This window comes from Oncorhynchus masou, chromosome 22 (assembly GCF_036934945.1).
Source record: "Oncorhynchus masou masou isolate Uvic2021 chromosome 22, UVic_Omas_1.1, whole genome shotgun sequence".
Lineage (NCBI taxonomy): Eukaryota > Metazoa > Chordata > Actinopteri > Salmoniformes > Salmonidae > Oncorhynchus > Oncorhynchus masou.
Window position 1 is genome coordinate 9,523,799 of NC_088233.1, and position 19,271 is coordinate 9,543,069.

At 43.5% G+C, this 19,271-nt stretch overlaps 1 protein-coding gene across 9 annotated transcripts in view; it reads right to left on the minus strand.

The window, feature by feature from the left end:
• Positions 1–19,271, minus strand: part of LOC135508977 (CUGBP Elav-like family member 2) — a 59,166-nt gene that overhangs the window by 10,736 nt on the left and 29,159 nt on the right. For all 9 annotated transcript variants that reach the window (XR_010450880.1, XR_010450879.1, XR_010450875.1 and 6 more), the window contains exons 3-7: positions 11,097–11,179; positions 6,061–6,109; positions 5,423–5,557; positions 4,361–4,440; positions 2,472–2,633 (exon numbers count right to left, since the gene is read on the minus strand). Coding sequence is in view for 1 of the 9 variants with exons in the window: in XM_064929232.1 (XP_064785304.1) it covers positions 2,472–2,633; positions 4,361–4,440; positions 5,423–5,557; positions 6,061–6,109; positions 11,097–11,179 (509 nt within the window). In the remaining 8 variants the exon portion in view is untranslated. The remainder of the gene's footprint in view (positions 1–2,471; positions 2,634–4,360; positions 4,441–5,422; positions 5,558–6,060; positions 6,110–11,096; positions 11,180–19,271) is intronic.

Consider the following 19,271-nt stretch of genomic DNA (forward strand, 5'->3'; position numbering starts at 1 on the left):
GTCTCTTTATAAGGCTGTGAATGCGAGAGGAATTTCTGTCGTTTCCCCAAGGTGTCTGCAGCATCGTGACGTATTTGTAGGCATATCATTGGAAGATTGACCATAAGAGACCACATTTACCAGGTGTCCGCCCGGTGTCCTGCGCCGAAATTGGTGCGCAAACCTCAGCTGCAAGTATTTTTCCATGGAATTCAGAGAAGAAAGCAGGCTTCCACGAACGATATATCAATGAAGAGATATGTGAAAAAACACCTTGAGGATTGATTCCAAACAACGTTTGCCATGTTTCGGTCGATATTATGGAGTTAATTCGGAAAAAGTTTGACGTTGTTGGTGACTGAATTTTCGGTTCGTTTCGGTAGCCAAATGTGATGTACAAAACGGAGCGATTTCTCCTACACAAAGATTCTTTCAGGAAAAACTGAACATTTGCTTTGTAACTGAGAGTCTCCTCATTGAAAACATTCGAAGTTCTTCAAAGGTAAATGATTATTTTTTTTTGGTTATCTGGTTTTTGTGAAAATGTTGCGTGCTAAATGCTACTCAAAATGCTAAGCTAGCTTTGCATACTCTTACACACATTAGTGAATTTCTATGGTTCAAAAGCATATTTTGAAAATCTGAGATGACAGTGTTAAGAAAAGGCTAAGCTTGAGAGCAGGCGCATTATTTTCATTTTATTTGCGATTTTCAGAAATCGGTAACGTTGCGTTATGCTAATGAGCCTGAGGCTTTATTCACGATCCCGGATCCGGGATGGGGAGTATCAAGAGGTGTTAAGGAGCAGTTTATCTAAAGTTCCATGTATAATAGTCATAGCTTTATCAATGTTGATGAGTATTTCTGTAAATTGATGTGGCTCTCTGCACAATCAGCGCATGTTTTAGAACTACTGAGCATAACGTGCCAATGTAAACTCAGATTTTTTTAAATACAAATATGAACTTAAACAAAAAACACATGTATTTTGTAACATGAAGTCCTATGAGTGTCATCTGATTAAGATCAAAGGTTAGGGATTCATTTTATCCATTTCTGCTTTTTGTGACTCCTCTCTTTGGCTGGAAAAAATGGCTGTTTTTCTGTGGCTTGGTGGTGACCTAACAATCGTTTGTGGTGCTTTCGCTGTAAATCCTTTTTGAAATTAAGACACTGGATGGATTAACGAGAATTTTATCTTTAAAATGGTGTAAAATACTTGTATGCTTGAGGAATTTTAATTATGAGATTTGTTGTTTTGAATTTGGCGCTCTGCACTTCCACTGGCTGTTAATATAGTGTATTACGGAGTATTAAGCAGTGTTGGGATCGGGATCAATTCCATTTCAATTCAGGAAGTACACTGAAATTCCAATTCTCCTCAATGCTTTTTTCAATGAGGAAAATGTGGAAATGGAATTTGGTTTACTTTCTGAATTGACCCCAAACCTGGTATTAACCTTTTACGACTAGGGGGCAGTATTTACATTTTTGGATTAAAAAACGTTCCCGTTTTAAACAGGATATTTTGTTACGACAAGACTATGCATATAATTGACAGCTTTGGATAGAAAACACTCTGACGTTTCCAAAACTGCAAAGATATTGTCTGTGAGTGGAACAGAACTGATGTTACAGGCGAAACCCAGTAAAAAATCCAATCAGGAAGTGCCGCATTTTTTAAAACCGCTTCATGCCAATGACTCCTTATATGGCTGTGAATGAGCGTACGCTTTCAACATATTCCCCAAGGTGTCTACAGCATTGTGACGTCTTTTTACGCATTTATGTTGAAGAATAGCCGTAAGGGACCACATTGAGCAAGTGGTCACATGATGGCTCCCGCAGAAAATCTTGCGTAAAGTACTGAGGTAGCCATTTTTCCAATTGCTTCTTATTAGAAACCAATTGTCCCGACGGATATATTATCGAATAGATATGTGAAAAACACCTTGAGGATTGATTCTAAACAACGTTTGCCATGTTTGTCGATATTATGGAGCTAATTTGCAAAACAGTGACTGCATTTTCTGGTCAATTTCTCAGCCAAACGTGACTAACAAACAGGAGCTATTTCGCCTACAAACATAATCTTTATGGAAAAAGGGAACATTTGCTATCTAACTGGGAGTCTCCTGAGTGAAAACATCCGAAGTTCTTCAAAGGTAAATGAGTTAATTTGATTGCTTTTCTTATTTTCGTGAAAATGTTGCCTGCTGCCAGCAGAGCCTAGCATAGCATTATGCCATGATAAACTTACACAAATGATTGTCTAGCGTTGGCTGTAAAGCATATTTTGAAAATCTGAGATGACAGTGTGATTAACAAAAGGCTAAGCTGTGTCTCAATATATTTAATTTGTGATTTTCATGAATAGGAAGATTTTGTAGGAAGATGTGTGTCCGCTGCGTTATGCTAATTAGTTTGAGGCTATGATTAACGCTCCCTGATCCGGGTTTGAGAGTCACAAGAAGTTATTAAGGTGTACTTACAGCTAAGTACTGTGGCGTGAGGCCTCCCAACCCTGCCAGATTTCCCCAGGTGGAGGCGCTGTTGAGCTGCTGCATCTGTTGGGCCATCTGCTGCTGCAGGCGCCGCTGCTCCTTGTCCCTCTGAGTGTCCGCAAACTTACACACCATGGGAGAAGTGCAGCCCTGTGGGTGGGGGGGTAGATGTCACCCAGTGAAATTCACATCCAGAAACACCATCACTATAACAGAGTAAAATCTGCAAGGCCATGTCAGGAAACCATTTTAGGGGATGGACTACATCCTGTGGTAATCTGAAATATAGTTATTTAAATAAGTTGACAAAATGTTGCATTCAAATAGTAAACAGAGATGGAACACTGCCATGCATGACAAAGCCAGGCAACATTCCACAGACACAGACCCAGGAAGGGATCGTGTTCACAGACAGACCCAGCAAGGGATCGTGTTCACAGACAGACACAGACCCAGCAAGGGATCGTGTTCACAGACAGACACAGACCCAGCAAGGGATCGTGTTCACAGACAGACACAGACCCAGCAAGGGATCGTGTTCACAGACAGACACAGACCCAGGAAGGGATCGTGTTCACAGACAGACACAGACCCAGGAAGGGATCGTGTTCACAGACAGACACAGACCCAGGAAGGGATCGTGTTCACAGACAGACACAGACCCAGGAAGGGATCGTGTTCACAGACAGACACAGACCCAGGAAGGGATCGTGTTCACAGACAGACACAGACCCAGCAAGGGATCGTGTTCACAGACAGACACAGACCCAGCAAGGGATCGTGTTCACAGACAGACACAGACCCAGGAAGGGATCGTGTTCACAGACAGACACAGACCCAGGAAGGGATCGTGTTCACAGACAGACACAGACCCAGCAAGGGATCGTGTTCACAGACAGACACAGACCCAGGAAGGGATCGTGTTCACAGACAGACAATTACACTTTGTAACACTGAAGGATATGGCTCAAAATGACTATTGGGCTAAACGAGAGGGACTGAGGCGGAGGAGAGTGGACTTCTCACACACGTGTGTACTTCCAAGTCAAGACATAACATTTTGTCACAACAAAAGGCATACATAAGACAGCACTGCGTTCCTCTGTAACGGACAGACATTACAAGCCAGATAATGACGTATCACTGGAGAGACCAGACGTAGACATGCGGAAGGTATCTGTGTTAGAGTGCCAGATGAGGGGACCAGGCTTGATCGGGAATATGACTTTCTACACTAGCAGCTCCAATAGCACCAGGGGGTAACAGACAGTAAAGGGACAACCAGGGTTGTAAAATTCCTGGAAACGTTCCCAAAGTCCCCAAAAATCCCAGTCAGAGGATATGTAGAATCAAAAAGGGAAACCCCTTCAACCGTGATTTCTAGAAAACATGGGAATTTTAAAAAGGGTTCCAGAATTTCACAGCAACCCTAAGGCTGCCACCATTAGCAGAGCCTAGTTCTAATCTCTGAGGCCCAGAGATGAGCTAGATTTAATGAGTTGTTCCTAATTAGGGATCGGTTGGACGCTTCACTGGGGAGCAGCTGACATGTTGACCGTCACAATACTTCTGCTCCAGTTCCTAAGCACTGAACTGACTCAACAGGAATACCAGCCCCTGTTTTGAACAGATTTAGTGGGACAAATACTCTAATAAGGTAGCCTATATTTCAGTTAAACGCCCTATTCGATAGAGGAGGGGAGGGCTAATGTTCTACCATGTAAACCCTTGGTAAATACTTATCTAAGAGACTGAATGGTGCTTTGCAACATGACCAGTCACATTATCAATAATATTTTGTGGGACATTATGGATTCATTAGGCGTCCTCTAAAACAGATTTTTAAAAAGGTAAATATGTGCTGAGGGGTACAGTACCTCCATTGTCTGAGAATGATGCAGGGATTTGATTGCATTCGCAGCCTGAGCCCTGGTAGAAAATGTGATAAACGCACAGCCTGTAAGGGGGAAGGGAGAGGGAACAAGAGGGGGGGGGGGAGGGACAAAGAAGAAACAAAACCAGACACACACACACACAAAAAAAAAAAAAAAAAGATATTTGGACACGTCGTTATGAAACATTACATATTACAGTAACACCATAGCAGAATGAACGGCACTCCAAGCACACCGACAGAAGGGGCCGCTCTCACCGGTTAGTACATGGAAGAGACGACGACGACGACAGTCACAACAATCACATGAGTAACAGTAACAGACAGATTATATCACAATTAAGAGAAGCTGAGGACGGGGCGACGTGGATGTGGCGAGAGGGTGAATGTGATAACGGATAGGGATGACGTAAATTAATAGATCTGTGTATAAAAAATATATAAAAAAAAAATGGCATGGCAACATCACATGCTACAATGACAGACACTCAACATGGCTACCATCTAGCCACAGGGTGCAGTGACAGTTTGAGCTCTGCATGTTCTGCTTTCAGCTCATTGGCTTTTATGGCGTCTTCTGCGGCACAGACAGACAGGAGTAATCCCATCCTTTGTGGAGCATAGTGGGGGCGGTGCAGTACTCTCTGTGTGTGTGTGTGTCCTGCCTGCCTGCCAGCTGAGCCCGGCCCAGAACACCAGCAGCTAGGGGTTGCCATGGCGACGGCCGGGACTATTGTTATAGGCGGTGGTGCGGCCCCCTCACTCTGCGGGGGGGGGGGGGGTACGGATCTCGTGGTACGGGGGGCATTTAAAGAGGAAACCACTACCATTATACCTAACCAATCAGATTTGTATCCAAAGTATATTGCGGTACATTTGACATGCATATATTTTGACTACGTGCATGTTTCCTTTGCGGGAATTGAACCCAAGACCTCTGGGTGTTAATATCCCCACCCTCTTTACCAACTCATTCACTGAACACAGGACCACTTGGTATAAAAAGGAAGCGTGGTAGAGTGACACAGAGTTACCCACAACCCACCTCTGCTCAGACCGTCGGGCCCACGGAGAATTCGGCATTCCTCTATCTGGCCGAAAGCAGAGAACATCAGCCGAACCTCGTTCTCGCCGTATTTCTTAGTCACCATTCCGATAAAGAGTTTCCTGTCTTCCACCGCTGAAATGGAGATGCAAAACAACCGTTGATATAATCATTGAACTAAACTAAAAACGCACTCTGTTCATCTCTGCACAAACACTGAACATAGACACCGGTCATTGTACAACACATAAATATATATATATACAATTTGTAAGTCGCTCTGGATAAGAGCGTCTGCTAAATGACTTAAATGTAAATGTAAATATACATATTTTTTTAAATACATATTTTATTTGTAAGTCCCCTTTATTTTTTTATTTTTTTAGGTCACCCCCTTGTAATTTCCACTCTGGGATTTCATGGTAGAAGACATTAGCTGTGTTCTGTTCTCAGGTTGCCCCCCAAATAGAAACCTATTACCTATTTATTCCCTATGGGCCCTGGTCATAAGTAGTGCAGTGTGTAAAGAATAGGGTTCTATTTGAGACACAGCCCCACTCTATTTAACCGGTCAGAAGCCATGTTTTGCTTACAAACTTCAGCCAGTGCCACGGCGTATCTGCGGTGATGTCACTCACCGTTTGTTTTCTCGCTGTCGGCGGGTTTCATCTGGATGGGATGATGCATCTGGGAAGAGAACATGGAAGAAACGTGTTTATCACGCCATAATATAATAATAATATATCCCATTTAGCAAGGTGGCCCCAGCGGGAATCGAACCCACGACGCTTGGCGTTGCAAGCGCCATGCTCTACCGACTGAGCCACACAGGACCCATCATCACACCTGTCACCACAATCACAACGGCGCCAACAACCGTTAGTTCCCAACGACAAACAGACCAGGTGCTGCTTGGCTGATGATTCCTCCTTGGCACTCAATTGTTTAAAAACCTGTCCTCTCCCAGCCTCCCTCTCCACCGGAGGTGATCTGGTCAGGTGAAAGCCAGCCTAACGATGAGCTTGATTCCGTCACATTGTTTTCACAGGGTTCGTCAAGTCTTTCCCAAACAAGTACAGATGAAGGGAAGGTGACAGACTGATAATTTAGAAACAACCCATGTTACCCTCTTGCCAGTTTATTTCCCCTCGTTCTTTTCTTCCACCATGTCTCCATTGCTCGCTCTCCAACCCCATCATCTCCAACACTCCAGTCAGCTATGGAAGTGGATGTGTCCACTGGCTAGAGGTGGGGCTCAAATCCTCAGATCCAATTTATTTTTTGACCGGGGCTATCTAGGGAATGTGAACATCCATTCAGGATTCATTTCACTTCACAAGCGTTGGTCTCCTCTGGTCTGCTTCTAAAAATGTTTACTGGCATTTTAAAGTGAATGGAACGCTAACTAAAACACCATCCATTTCCACTAGCATTGCTAACACTCTCCAAAAAATGAGCGCCATAGCTCAAGCTTCCAACAAGAAGCTGGTAGAAAATCCAATCAGTCTCCAAATTACATATTTCCACCTGCAACTTATTTCCCCTGGCAGTTCCATTAGATCCTCCAATACGCTGTGGGAGAAGTGGATCTGAAGAGTTAGCCTCTTGGATTAGCAATCTACACCTGCTATGTTGGCCCAGAGACAACAGGAAAGGGAATTGAAAGAATATATAGCATAGTGAGTAAATTTTAACTAAGGGGAATAGAAATATGAGTGAGGTTGCAAGGTTTCAAGTTAAGTTTATTTGTCATGGGAAATGGATTGGATATCTTACTCGAGCAAAGCTTTCAATATCAAAGCAAAACACACAAGGGAGGATAGGCTGGCTGTATGAAATGTTATTTTTCTAGAGAAGGGAACCATGAGAAATATGTCTAGGCTTTAAGTTTAAAAATATGTTTGCTGTGTATTGATGACAATTTTACTCCCTCGCTTGAGCACTCATGATAAAAACAAAAGGCAGTCATGCGGTTAGGTTTTTTTTTTATTAATGAGGGGAAAGGGAACTAAGATAAATCGACAGATGGCCCTCAGTATGAGGACCGGCGTCACTCACCAAGAAGAGGAAGGCTCAGAGTCAGTGCGACAGGCAGGCCTACCTGCATTTAAATATTATTTGAAATCTTTCAAATAACTGACCATCTCCATTAGCCTGCCCGGTGTTCCAAAATGGGTGGCCAGGACAGGTTTTGCAGGTTGGTTCCATTGCAACAAGCTCAAGAACCGCGCAACTATTTGAAATGGTTTTAAATAGTACTTGAACCCAGGTCTAGCGACCGACAGGGAGGCAAGCTTTTCCACTGACGCGCCATGGGACTCCAGTCAATGCCAGGCGCAGCATGACTGGCTGGCTGGCTGAGGTAGGGAGCAGCATGACTGGCTGGCTGAGCGATGGCTCGATGAACAAGAGGTTAAGCTTTAAGTTGGTGTATTACCCTTGGGAAATATTTAACTTTCATACATTCACAAAAACATTTTTTAATTTCACTCTGCCATTTCAGCAGATGTTGTTTTAAGGAACTATTATCATTCTCAATGGATGTGAAAACAGAATTTTGTTTACTTGATGTTGAGAGGCGAAGAGAAAGATGACTTTGGAGTACCTGCACAGTGAAAGCGGGTTAACTTATTGGAGGGTAGGATTTTCATTTTTGGCACCCCAAAAAAAAAACATCAAATAAAAAAATAATAATAATAAAAATAAAAAAAACTTACCCATTTCTCAGAACCAGAAACTAGAATATGCATACAATTGTCAGATTAGGATAGAAAACTAAAAGTTTCCAAAACTGTCAAAATAATATTATATATTATTGATTATATATTTTAAAGACAACCTGAGGATTGATTACAAAAAAAAAAAAACGTTTTAGATGTTTCTGTGGACATTACGGAATTTGTCTGCGATGATCGCTGTGGATTTCTGAACATAACGCGCCAAACGAATAGAGGTATAAAAATAATTATGGAACAAAAGGAACATTTGTTTAACTGGGAGTCTCGTGAGTGCAAACACCCGAAGATCAAAAGGTACACGATTTAATCTATTGCTTTTCTGACTTTCGTGACCAATCTACTTGGCTGCTAGCTGTTTGTAATATTTTGTCTACTGAGAGAGATGTTCTTACAAAAACGCTTGTTATTCTTTCGCCGAAAAGCTGTATTGAAATCCGACACGCCAGGTGGATTAACAACAAACAAAGCTGTGTTTTGCTATATTGCACTTGTGATTTCATGAAAATGTAATATTTTTAGTCATTTAACTTGAAGCGCTACAATTCAGCGGGTGTTGATGAAAATGATCCCGCTAAAGGGATGGGTGCGCCAAGAACTTATTAAGACAAGCCAGAAAACGTATCATAAACCTGAATGCGCACATTTATAGGCCAACATTTGTGTGCAGGCCGGATAGCCTAGGCCCACTTCAGTGTGATCAGGCGCGTGTCCTTACTCAAGATTGTGTTTTGTTTGACAACTTATGGAATGGAAAATATATATATTTTTCACATTCCACTAGTTTCCAAAATGTATTTTTTTAATTAATACACACAAAAGTATTTACCGTAATTGCTGGACTATTACTATTAACCTGAATATAAACCGCACCCACTGAATTATTAAAAAAAAAAAAAAGTATTTTGTACATAAATAAGCCGCACATGTCTATAAGCCGCAGGTGCCTACCGGTACATTGAAACAATGGAACTTGGTCAACATCTTCCTCCTCCTGTGCACTGAAACCACTGAAGTCATCTCCTTCGGTGTCGGAGTTGAATAGCCTCAGAATTGCTTCATCCGATGTTGGATTGTTTTCATTGTCGCTCTCGTCACTTTCATCCGGAGGCAAATACCCTGCTGAGCTCATTTTGTCTTTTTGCACTGAGTCAGTTCCTCACGCTGCTGTTTCCAACGTCTTATCGACTCATTAAGGCCAAGCTCCCGTGCATCGATCGCCTTCAACTTGAAAGCTGCATCATATGCATTTCTCCGTGTCTTTGCCATGATGAGGGTGACAAAATTACTACCGTAATCAGAATGATGACAGACAAAATGAGAAGAAAAAAAATCCATGCAGATCTCCTCTAGAGCAGTGATGTTTTGGGGCTGTTGCTGGGCAACACAGACTTTCAACTCCCTCCAAAGATTTTCTATGGGGTTGAGATCTGGAGACTGGCTAGGCCACTCCAGGATCTTGAAATGCTTCTTATGAATCCACTCCTTCGTTGCCCGGGCGGTGTGTTTGGGATCATTGTCATGCTGAAAGACCCAGCCACGTTTCATCTTCAATGCCCTTGCTGATGGGAGGAAGTTTTCACTCAAAATCTCACGATACATGCCCCCATTCATTCTTTCCTTTACATAGATCAGTCGTCCTGGTCCCTTGGCAGAAAAACAGCCCCAAAGCATGATGTTTCCACCCCCATGCTTCACAGTAGGTATGGTGTTCTTTGGATGCAACTCAGCATTCTTTGTCCTCCAAACACAGCGAGTTGAGATTTTACCAAAAAGTTATATTTTGGTTTCATCTGACCCTATGACATTCTCCCAATCTTCTTCTGGATCATCCAAATGCTCTCTAGCAAATTTCAGACGGGCCTGGACATGTACTGGCTTAAGCAGGGACACGTCTGGCACTGCAGGATTTGAGTCCCTGGCGGCGTAGTGTGTTACTGATGGTAGGCTTTGTTACTTTGGTCCCAGCTCTCTGCAGGTCATTCACTAGGTCCCCCCATTGTGGTTCTGGGATTTTTGCTCACCGTTCTTGTGATCATTTTGATCCCACGGGATGAGATTTTGCGTGGAGCCCCAGATCGAGGGAGATTATCAGTGGTCTTGTATGTCTTCCATTACCTAATAATTGCTCCCACAGTTGATTTCTTCAAACCAAGCTGCTTACCTATTGCAGATTCTGTCTTCCCAGCCTGGTGCAGGTCTACAATTTTGTTTCTTTGACAGCTCTTTGGTCTTGGCCATAGTGGAGTTTGGAGTGTGACTGTTTGAGATTGTGGACAGGTGTCTTTTATACTGATAACAAGTTCAAACAGGTACCATTAATACAGGTAACGAGCGGAGGACAGAGGAGCCTCAGAAATCTTGCTTGTTTGTAGTTAACCAAATACTTATTTTCCACCATAATTTGCTAATAAATTAAAAAACCTACAATGTGTTTTTCTGGATTTTTCCCCCTCATTTTGTCTGTCATAGTTGAAGTGTACCCATGATGAAAATTACAGGCCTCTCATCTTTTTAAGTGGGAGAACTTGCACAATTGGTGGCTGACTAAATACTTTCTTGCCCCACCGTGTGTGTGTGTGTGTGTGTGTGTGTGTGTGTGTGTGTGTGTGTGTGTGTGTGTGTGCTGCAAACAACGTGTCCACTCCTACAATGACAATGATAAAGACTGCAATAATATAATCGAATTAACAGTGAAATGTACTACTGGTGAGCCATCCCCATGACCGTCACAATGGATTAGTTCACTGAGACAGGCGTGAATCAGACAGGCGTCTCGTGTGGCATAATATTTTTACAATTTGTCACTGCTCCAAAAATATATATATATAACATTTAAAAAAATGAACAAACATATTGGTCGACAGCCTATCGACTAAACAGCCGACCAGTCGAGTAAATGTGGTTACCCCTATAACACACGCTTCCTGCTTACTCACCCCAGTTAAGGTCTTTATGTTGTGCAATGCATTCTGGGCCTCCAGGGCAGCTTTTCTGGTATAAAACGTTACAAAACAGCATCCTAGAGGAGAGAAGGGGGGCGGGGAGGAGAGGAGAGAAAAACAGAACTCAATGAGAGACCAGTAACGTAACTCGTACAGCAACGCTGTTCCAAGACAAGAAATTGAAGGTAAAATAGAACGCCGCGCACACCGCGTCGCACGTTCAGAACATGTGCCAGGTTATTTTCAGCAACACCGTTGAACATACAGTACATAACGCAGAGCAGGCAAAGGACAGGCAGTGGCTCCTAGCTGGCAGATGGGCTAGATAAAGCGACAGGGCCGAAGGTGAAGGCTACAGTTGACACACACATGACGACTGTCCCGTCACAGAAAGGGCAGAGAGCAGGAGAACAAGGGGCTAGCTGTAGGTCAGGATCACTGATCAGTGGTAGAGGGCCACTGTACCGTCCACCCACACTTTAACAGAGAACGGCACTCCATTGCATCAGTGTGACGTGCTGCGAATACACATTTAAAAAGGCAAGTACAGTACACACAATGGCACAGAGAACGGGTGAGAGAGAACAAGAGGGGCGGGCCGAGAGAGAACGAGAGAGAGAGGGGGGGCCGAGAGAGAACGAGAGAGGGGGGTCGAGAGAGAACGAGAGAGAGGATGGTGGGAGAAAATTCTCATCCTTCCGCCCCAGTAGACCGCCAGTGGCGTTCCATCCTGTCAGTTTCTCTGAGCTGGGAGCACAGAGCTTGGTAGGGAGCAAGCGCACAAAAACACACAGAAGTGGAGCACTGCAGCGTCTCTGACCTACATAATGTTGTTTTATGCTGCTACTGCAGAGTGCAGCTCTCTTCCCTCACAGGATGTGTGTGTGTGTGTGTGTGTGTGTGTGTGTGTGTGTGTGTGTGTTGCCGTTACTGTAGTGTGGAAGCGCCGCTCTCCTACCCAGGCCGCGCTGTGTAGAGAGATGCATATAAAGAGTATCGCGTCGAGCCATTCGATGTCCTCTCTCCAAAAGGCAGCTGAGTACCCCCCCACCCCACCCCTTTCCGTTGTTCAGCACAGCCACTCACTCTGCTGAGGCTAAATAAATAAATAAAACAGACCCATCTCTACCTTCTGATATCTCACAAAGATACCCTGGAGTCAACATGACCTAAAATAAACACAGCACTTCAAATCTGACTGCTCAATATAGATACAGAACCAGGATTATTCAAACAAAACCCTGATGGATGGAGAGGGGGGATAAAACGCAGCACGGGCGTCACCAAAGCCTCTTGATGAAACTCCCCAGTTCACCCAACAGGGGGTAGGACTACTGGGTCCAGGCCCCCAGGCTATGATGGTGAAAGAGATTGTGAAGAGGGGGCGAGAGCAAGAGGGGAGAGAGTAGAAGAGTAGAGAGAGGGGCAGCACAGGGGGGGGGGTCAAGAGGAACCATAAATAGCCAATGACATTTGAAAAGTCTATTCCATTTGGAAGTGTAATGTTTACTGTCAATTTTCTTTTTCTCTCTCATTTATTTCACATTTGTTTATTATCTATTTCACTTGCTTTGGCAATGTAAACATGTTTTCCAATGCCAATAAAAAAACCTTTGAATTGACTAGAGGAGAACAGAGAGCGCGAGGGGGGGGCAGAGGAAGAGAAGGAAAGAGTGAGTCTCCATCCTCCAATTCAGAATAAACCTCACATAAAGTCAGCAGAGGCAAAGGGCTGCTGTGATCAACCCAGATTATCTATTAGAATAAATTACCATTAAATTAACATGTCAATGGGCCATCACAGCTGACACTACTCTATGCCGAGGAGCGAGAGAGCTCCTCTGCTTTGAACTATTCATCCTCTCACACCAAGACACACAATGTGCTCTATATTCAGCAGTATCGCGCAGACACTGGTCTGACCATTAAGTACACAGATGCCCAGGTATCCATCCATGTAGCCCATCGAGACGTTTATACTGAAGCCTAATCATGATGTAAATTTAATAACAGAATGGAGAGAGTAGTTCACTTTTAGGTGGCGCTTGCTTAGAACAGTGCAGAAGACTATATTATTATATCTTGGAGGCGGGAACAAGATACCTGAGAAAATTCCAGACTGCAACTGAGATTAGGCCTAGCCTTACAACAACTCCCCGCCCAGCTCTGAGGCACTGGCACTTCCAGATAGCCCACTCCAGACAAAATCCCATCACCAAAGAAGGGTCAACAAGCCACATAAAAAACAAACAAAAAAACTGGTTGGTAGATTATGGCTTTGAATTCCTCAGGATTGAGAAATCTGGCCATAATAAAAAGTTTTTTTTCCATAGACCATAGATAACAGAGGAGCTGTCGTTGTGTTCTCTGTGTTCACCTGGAGGCTGGGTTACTTTCAATGGCAGGGATTGGGCAGTATGCAGATTATCATACCGTTTCTGTACTGTACAATTTTAATTTTATTTAACGAGGCAAGTCTGTTAAGAACAAATTCTGACTGACAATGACAGCCTAACGGGGAACAGTGGGTTAACTGCCTTGCTCAGGGGGCAGAATGCCAGATTTTTACCTTGCCAGCTCTAGGTTTCAATCGAGCAAACTTTTTGGTTTCTGGTCCGACGCTCTAACCACTAGGCTACCTACCACCCCGTATTACAGAAAGTGCACACAAGGGGCACTTTAAAAAAATAAAATAATGTAGGTCAAAGGGATCTTGATCCAGGAAGGGGTTGAATGTCTCTGCTGTAACCAAGATGATCTTGACATCTAGCCACTTAGCAAACCAAATGCATAGCCGGAGGCCTGAGCTGGAGATAATCATAATAATCTCAGATTTCTAATAGTTACACTTAAAAGCTGCAAAATGTCGTCATTTTTTTGGGCGATCTGACCAAATTCACATAGAAATGTGTGTTAGGGCCGTCATTCTCATTGAAAGCAAGTCTACAAAGCAGTAGATCTGCTCTATTTCTATGCTTCCTGTTCTTAAGTTCCAGTCTTTGCAGTCTTACTTTCGGTTATACACACGAGCGTCAAATAAAATATTTTTGGTTATGCAAAAGCCCTTTCAAAGCAGTTTAGATGGTACAATGATTAGTCTACACTACCTGCTTGCTTTGTCACAAACTGAAATTAAAAGCTTACTATTCATTTTTGTAACCAGGAAACTAAAAAGTTTTTTTTTGCGATTTCTGCGATTTCTGATTTTCTTTTGATTGTATCATCGCTGCGAAGGGAATGTATCAGAAGGGGGGTAACTTGGAAGGGCTGCACGCTATCCTTCTTTCCCAATAGGACCACAGAGCTGGCGGATAAGTTTATTTTTTTTTTCGAAACAAGGAAGAGGCTTCATGAGTTGGATGTACCAAGTAAGACCCACCTACTTAGCTGTGCTAACGCTTTACACGGAAGGGTGAAAGACAAGAGCGTCGATGACTATCGCAGGGCGTTGGAATTCCCGAAGAAAAACTCAGAGGACCAGAAATAACTATTGGCCAGTGAGTTCTAGACGGGATAGTCTGTGTGGGAGACACTATCGCAAAGAAACGGTGAAGTCACAATTCGGCGAACTAATAGCTACAGTACTTAAGCCATTTTAGACTGTATAGCAACAATGCTATTTTGGTCACTGGACTGTACCAAGTGTCAGTGCAGCAATACACACTAATGAGGGATGTGGGTGTGGTGGAGACTCGTCAATCCCTAAAGAGAGAATGAAAATATATTTTATTCACATAACCATTAATCTTATTCCAGGATAGATAACTTCTTAGTTTTACAAGAGTATGACTAAAGACGTGATAGACCGCTATAAATAATTCCGTTGCGTGGTCAGTCAGTGGAGGCTGATAAGGCTAAGAAAAGTCAGAGCCTGAACACATCCTTATTCCAAGACCAAACAGTTCATCTTTACACCTCGATGAAGACCAAGTTGTTTTTTCTCTCTCCCCTTTTCAAACATTACACTGATACATTGAATATGGTGTGCAAGGCCTCTAATGCTTATGTTATAAGAAAAATAATAGCAAACCAGTAGAAACAAGGTATAGAGAAAGAGTTGAACAACTCAAATTAAAGAGCTGGGGGAAAAAAAGAGAAATCAATGGAAAATACTGAGTCACTATTGAAACAAGTCTGATCTGAAGTTTCAATTACATGAGATCTAACAACAATAACATAATAAGCAATGTTTCGGCTGAGGACAAACTTTCGAAAATGGTGAAAAAAGTCAAATTGGCTAGACAAATTAAACAAAAAGACACCGGTTTTCAAAAATGGAAGTGAGTACAAAAGTTATGATCAATGTGGTGTGACTTTTACTTAACGCTTTATAAAAGTCTGAATGTAACTTAGACCTAGCTAAATGTAATCCCCCCCCCCCCCCAAAGACAGCACTTCCGGGGGGGGGTGTCGTCCCCCAGATCAAATACAGGATTTGGATGCTCCTATACCAGAATCTGAGATAAGAACATCCATCACCTCAATGAAGTCTGGAAAGTCACCAGGATTAGACGGCTTCCCAGTTAAGTGTTATAAGTTGATTGTAAAGGTGCTCTCCAAAGTACTAGCCATGAGGCTGGGGAAGGTTGTACCTCATATTACACAGATCAGGTGGGATTTGTGAAAAAATAAAAGTAGTACCCCCACAGAATCTTAAGACATTTGCTTCACCTCAGGTGGCTGAGTGAAAAAGACGATACATTACCTAGATGAGGAGAAGGTATTCGATAGGGTGAGTGGGGCTTTTTCCACATACACGCTTGAAAAATCAAGGGCCAAAGAAATGTTTTTCTCAAGTGGGTTAAGGTGTTTATACTCCAATCCATGAGCAGCAGTCCAAACTGGTATGATCCATTTTATTATTCGAGGGGAACCCAGCAGCGTAGTCCTCTCACACCTCTCCTTTTTACTATATTTTTTTTTAGCCCTTGACCGCAGCAATCAGTGCTGATTCAGGAATCAAAAAGAGTGATGGGAGGTGCCAGAGAGCAGGCCTCCAAATTGTCCCTAGAATTTCTAAGCAAACAGCTGGAGGCAGGGCTTTCTCCTATAGAGCTCAATTTTTATGGAATGGTCTGCCTACCCATGTGAGAGACGCAGACTCGGTCTCAACCTTTAAGTCTTTACTGAAGACTCATCTCTTCAGCGGGTCATATGATTGAGTGTAGTCTGGCCCAGGAGTGTGAAGGTGAACGGAAATGCTCTGGAGCAACGAACCGCCCCTGGCTTACTGGTGCTCTTTCATGCCGTCCCTAGGAGGGGTGCGTCACTTGACGTGATCTTCCTATCTGGGTTGGCGCCCCCCCTTGGGTTGTGCCGTGGCGGAGGTCTTTGTGGGCTATACTCAGCCTTGTCTCAGGATGGTAAGTTGGTGGTTGAAGATATCCCTCTAGTGGTGTGGGGGCTGTGCTTTGGCAAAGTGGGTGGGGTTATATCCTTCCTGTTTGGCCCTGTCCGGGGGTATCATCAGATGGGGCCACAGTGTCTCCTGACCCCTCCTGTCTCAGCCTCCAGTATTTATGCTGCAGTAGTTTGTGTCAGGGGGCTAGGGTCAGTTTGTTATATCTGGAGTACTTCTCCCGTCTTATCCGGTGTCCTGTGTGAATTTAAGTATGCTCTCTCTAATTCTCTCTCGGAGGACCTGAGCCCGAGGACCATGCCTCAGGACTACCTGGCATGACTCCTCCTTGCTGTCCCCAGTCCACCTGGCCGTGCTGCTGCTCCAGTTTCAACTGTTCTGCCTGCGGCTATGGAACCCTGACCTGTTCACCGGATGTGCTACCTGTCCCAGACCTGCTGTTTTCAACTCTCCAGAGACAGCAGGAGAGGTAGAGATACTCTTAATGATCGACTATAAAAAGCCAACTGACATTTACTCCTGAGGTGCTGACTTGCTGCACCCTCGACTATTTGACCATGCTGGTCATTTATGAACATTTGAAAATCTTGGCCATGTTCTGTTATAATCTCCACCCGGCACAGCCAGAAGAGGATTGGCCACCCCACATAGCCTGGTTCCTCTCTAGGTTTCTTCCTAGGTTTTGGCCTTTCTAGGGAGTTTTTCCTAGCCACCCTGCTTTTACACCTGCATTGCTTGCTGTTTGGGGTTTAAGGCTAGGTTTCTGTACAGTATTTTGAGCTATCAGCTGATGTAAGGGCTAAATAAATACATTTGATAAGCTGTTTTTTAAAGTTACATGCTCCAAGGGATAAAGGAGGACTAGCATCACCCAACGTAGAACCATACAACATATAATTTGAAGTATTCAAATTGGCAAGACCTGGTGGAAATTATGATTCCCAATTGGGATGGACTCAGATTGAGAGGTCTCACAGCCTCGTTTAAGCCTATTGAGACCTTAAACACACAAAAAAACATTTTCAGAGACAGCCAACTGAAGAGGCTAACCCAATCCTACAACATTCCCGAGAGGTATGGGTTAACATTCATAATTTATTTTTAGTTAACTAGGCAAGTCAGTTAAGAAGAAATGCTTATTTACAATGACGGCCTAGGAACAGTGGATTAACTGCCTTGTTCAGGGGCAGAACGACAGATTTTTACCTTGTCAGCTCAGGGATTCAATCCAGTAACCTTTCGGTTACTGGCCCAAGGCTCTAACCACTAGGCTACCTGCCGCCCCAGAAGCTTGGAATTTCCCGGTATAAACAAAAATATTCTTCCATATGGCACAACCCATCAGTTTACATAGGAAAACATTAATTGATCTGGGATGTATGGCTTAGATAATGCCTGCATGCACTAGGGCAGGTATTCCCCCCAGGGGTACGCACAATGCTGGTGAGGGTACACCAAATCAAAATGTGATTCACATTTTCAAACATTTATACTTCACAACAGGGCAATATATTTGAAATAGCACCGTCAAATAATTAACATCCAATCACATGAACCATTACTCTTCCAGGTAAACATGTGAAAAATAAGCCACAGGAGTTAGAGCGAGAAAAGACTTTCAAGTAGTAAGACATGTATAAAAGCAACAGATACCATTAATAAGGGGCGACAAGGGTCTTATACGGCGAGCTACCGAGTGGCTAGGACAGGCAAGCCCCATACTATTGTGGAGGACTTCATTCTTCCTGCTGCTGCAGACATGGCTGGGACAATACTGGGGGAAAAGGCCCCCCAAAAAACTAGAGACAATTTCTTCATCAAACAACACTGTTTCACGATGCATCAGTGACATGGCAGGAGACGTTTTGAAACAATTAAGGAAGACATCCTCTTCTGCAAACCAGGACAACGCGAGAGGATATTTTAAGTACTGGACAGCTTTGTGACGTCAAATGGACTTGTGGTCAAGATGGGTTGATATCTGTACTGGAGGCGCAAAAGCCATGACAGGGAGACATAGCGGAGAAGTAACGCGCGTGCAAGCAGTTGCTCCCAACGCCACTTGGGTACACTGCAGCATCCACCAAGAGGCCTTTGCTGCCAAGGGAATGCCTGACAGCTTGAAGTCTTGGACACAACAGTGGAAAATAGTTAACTTTGTTAAAGTGATTATGCAAATGATATGGGCAGCGACCATGTAACGCTTTTACAACATACAGAAGTACGCTGGCAAAGTATTGTCCCGTCTTTTGAAATTGAGAGACGAGCTTAAAGTTCCCTTTAATGAGCATAATTGACAAGTTTCTAACATGACTGGCCTATCTGGGTGATGTGTTTTTCTATCCTGAAAGATCTGAATCTAGGATTACAGGGACACTCCGCAACTGTATTCAATGTGCGGGACAAAAATTGAGGCTATGATTTAGAAGCTGGAGCTCTTTTTTTGTCTGCATTAACAAGGACAACACACAGGTCTTTCCATCATTGTATGATTTGTGTGTGCAAATGAACTCAAGCTTACGGACTCAGTCAAATGTGATATAGCAAAGCACTGTAGTGAGCAATTACAGGTAATTTCCCGAAACGGACAACAAACTGGATTTGTTCTCCCTTTCATGCCCTGCCTCCAGTCCTCTTACCGATCTTTGAACAAGAGAGCCTCATCGAAGTTAAAACAAGCGATTCTATTAAAATTGAATTTAAATCAGAAGCCACTGCGAGATTTCTGGATTGGGCTGCGCTCAGAGTTTCTTGCCTTGGTAAATCACGCTGTTAAGACACTTTGCAACCACGTACCTGTGTGAGAGTTG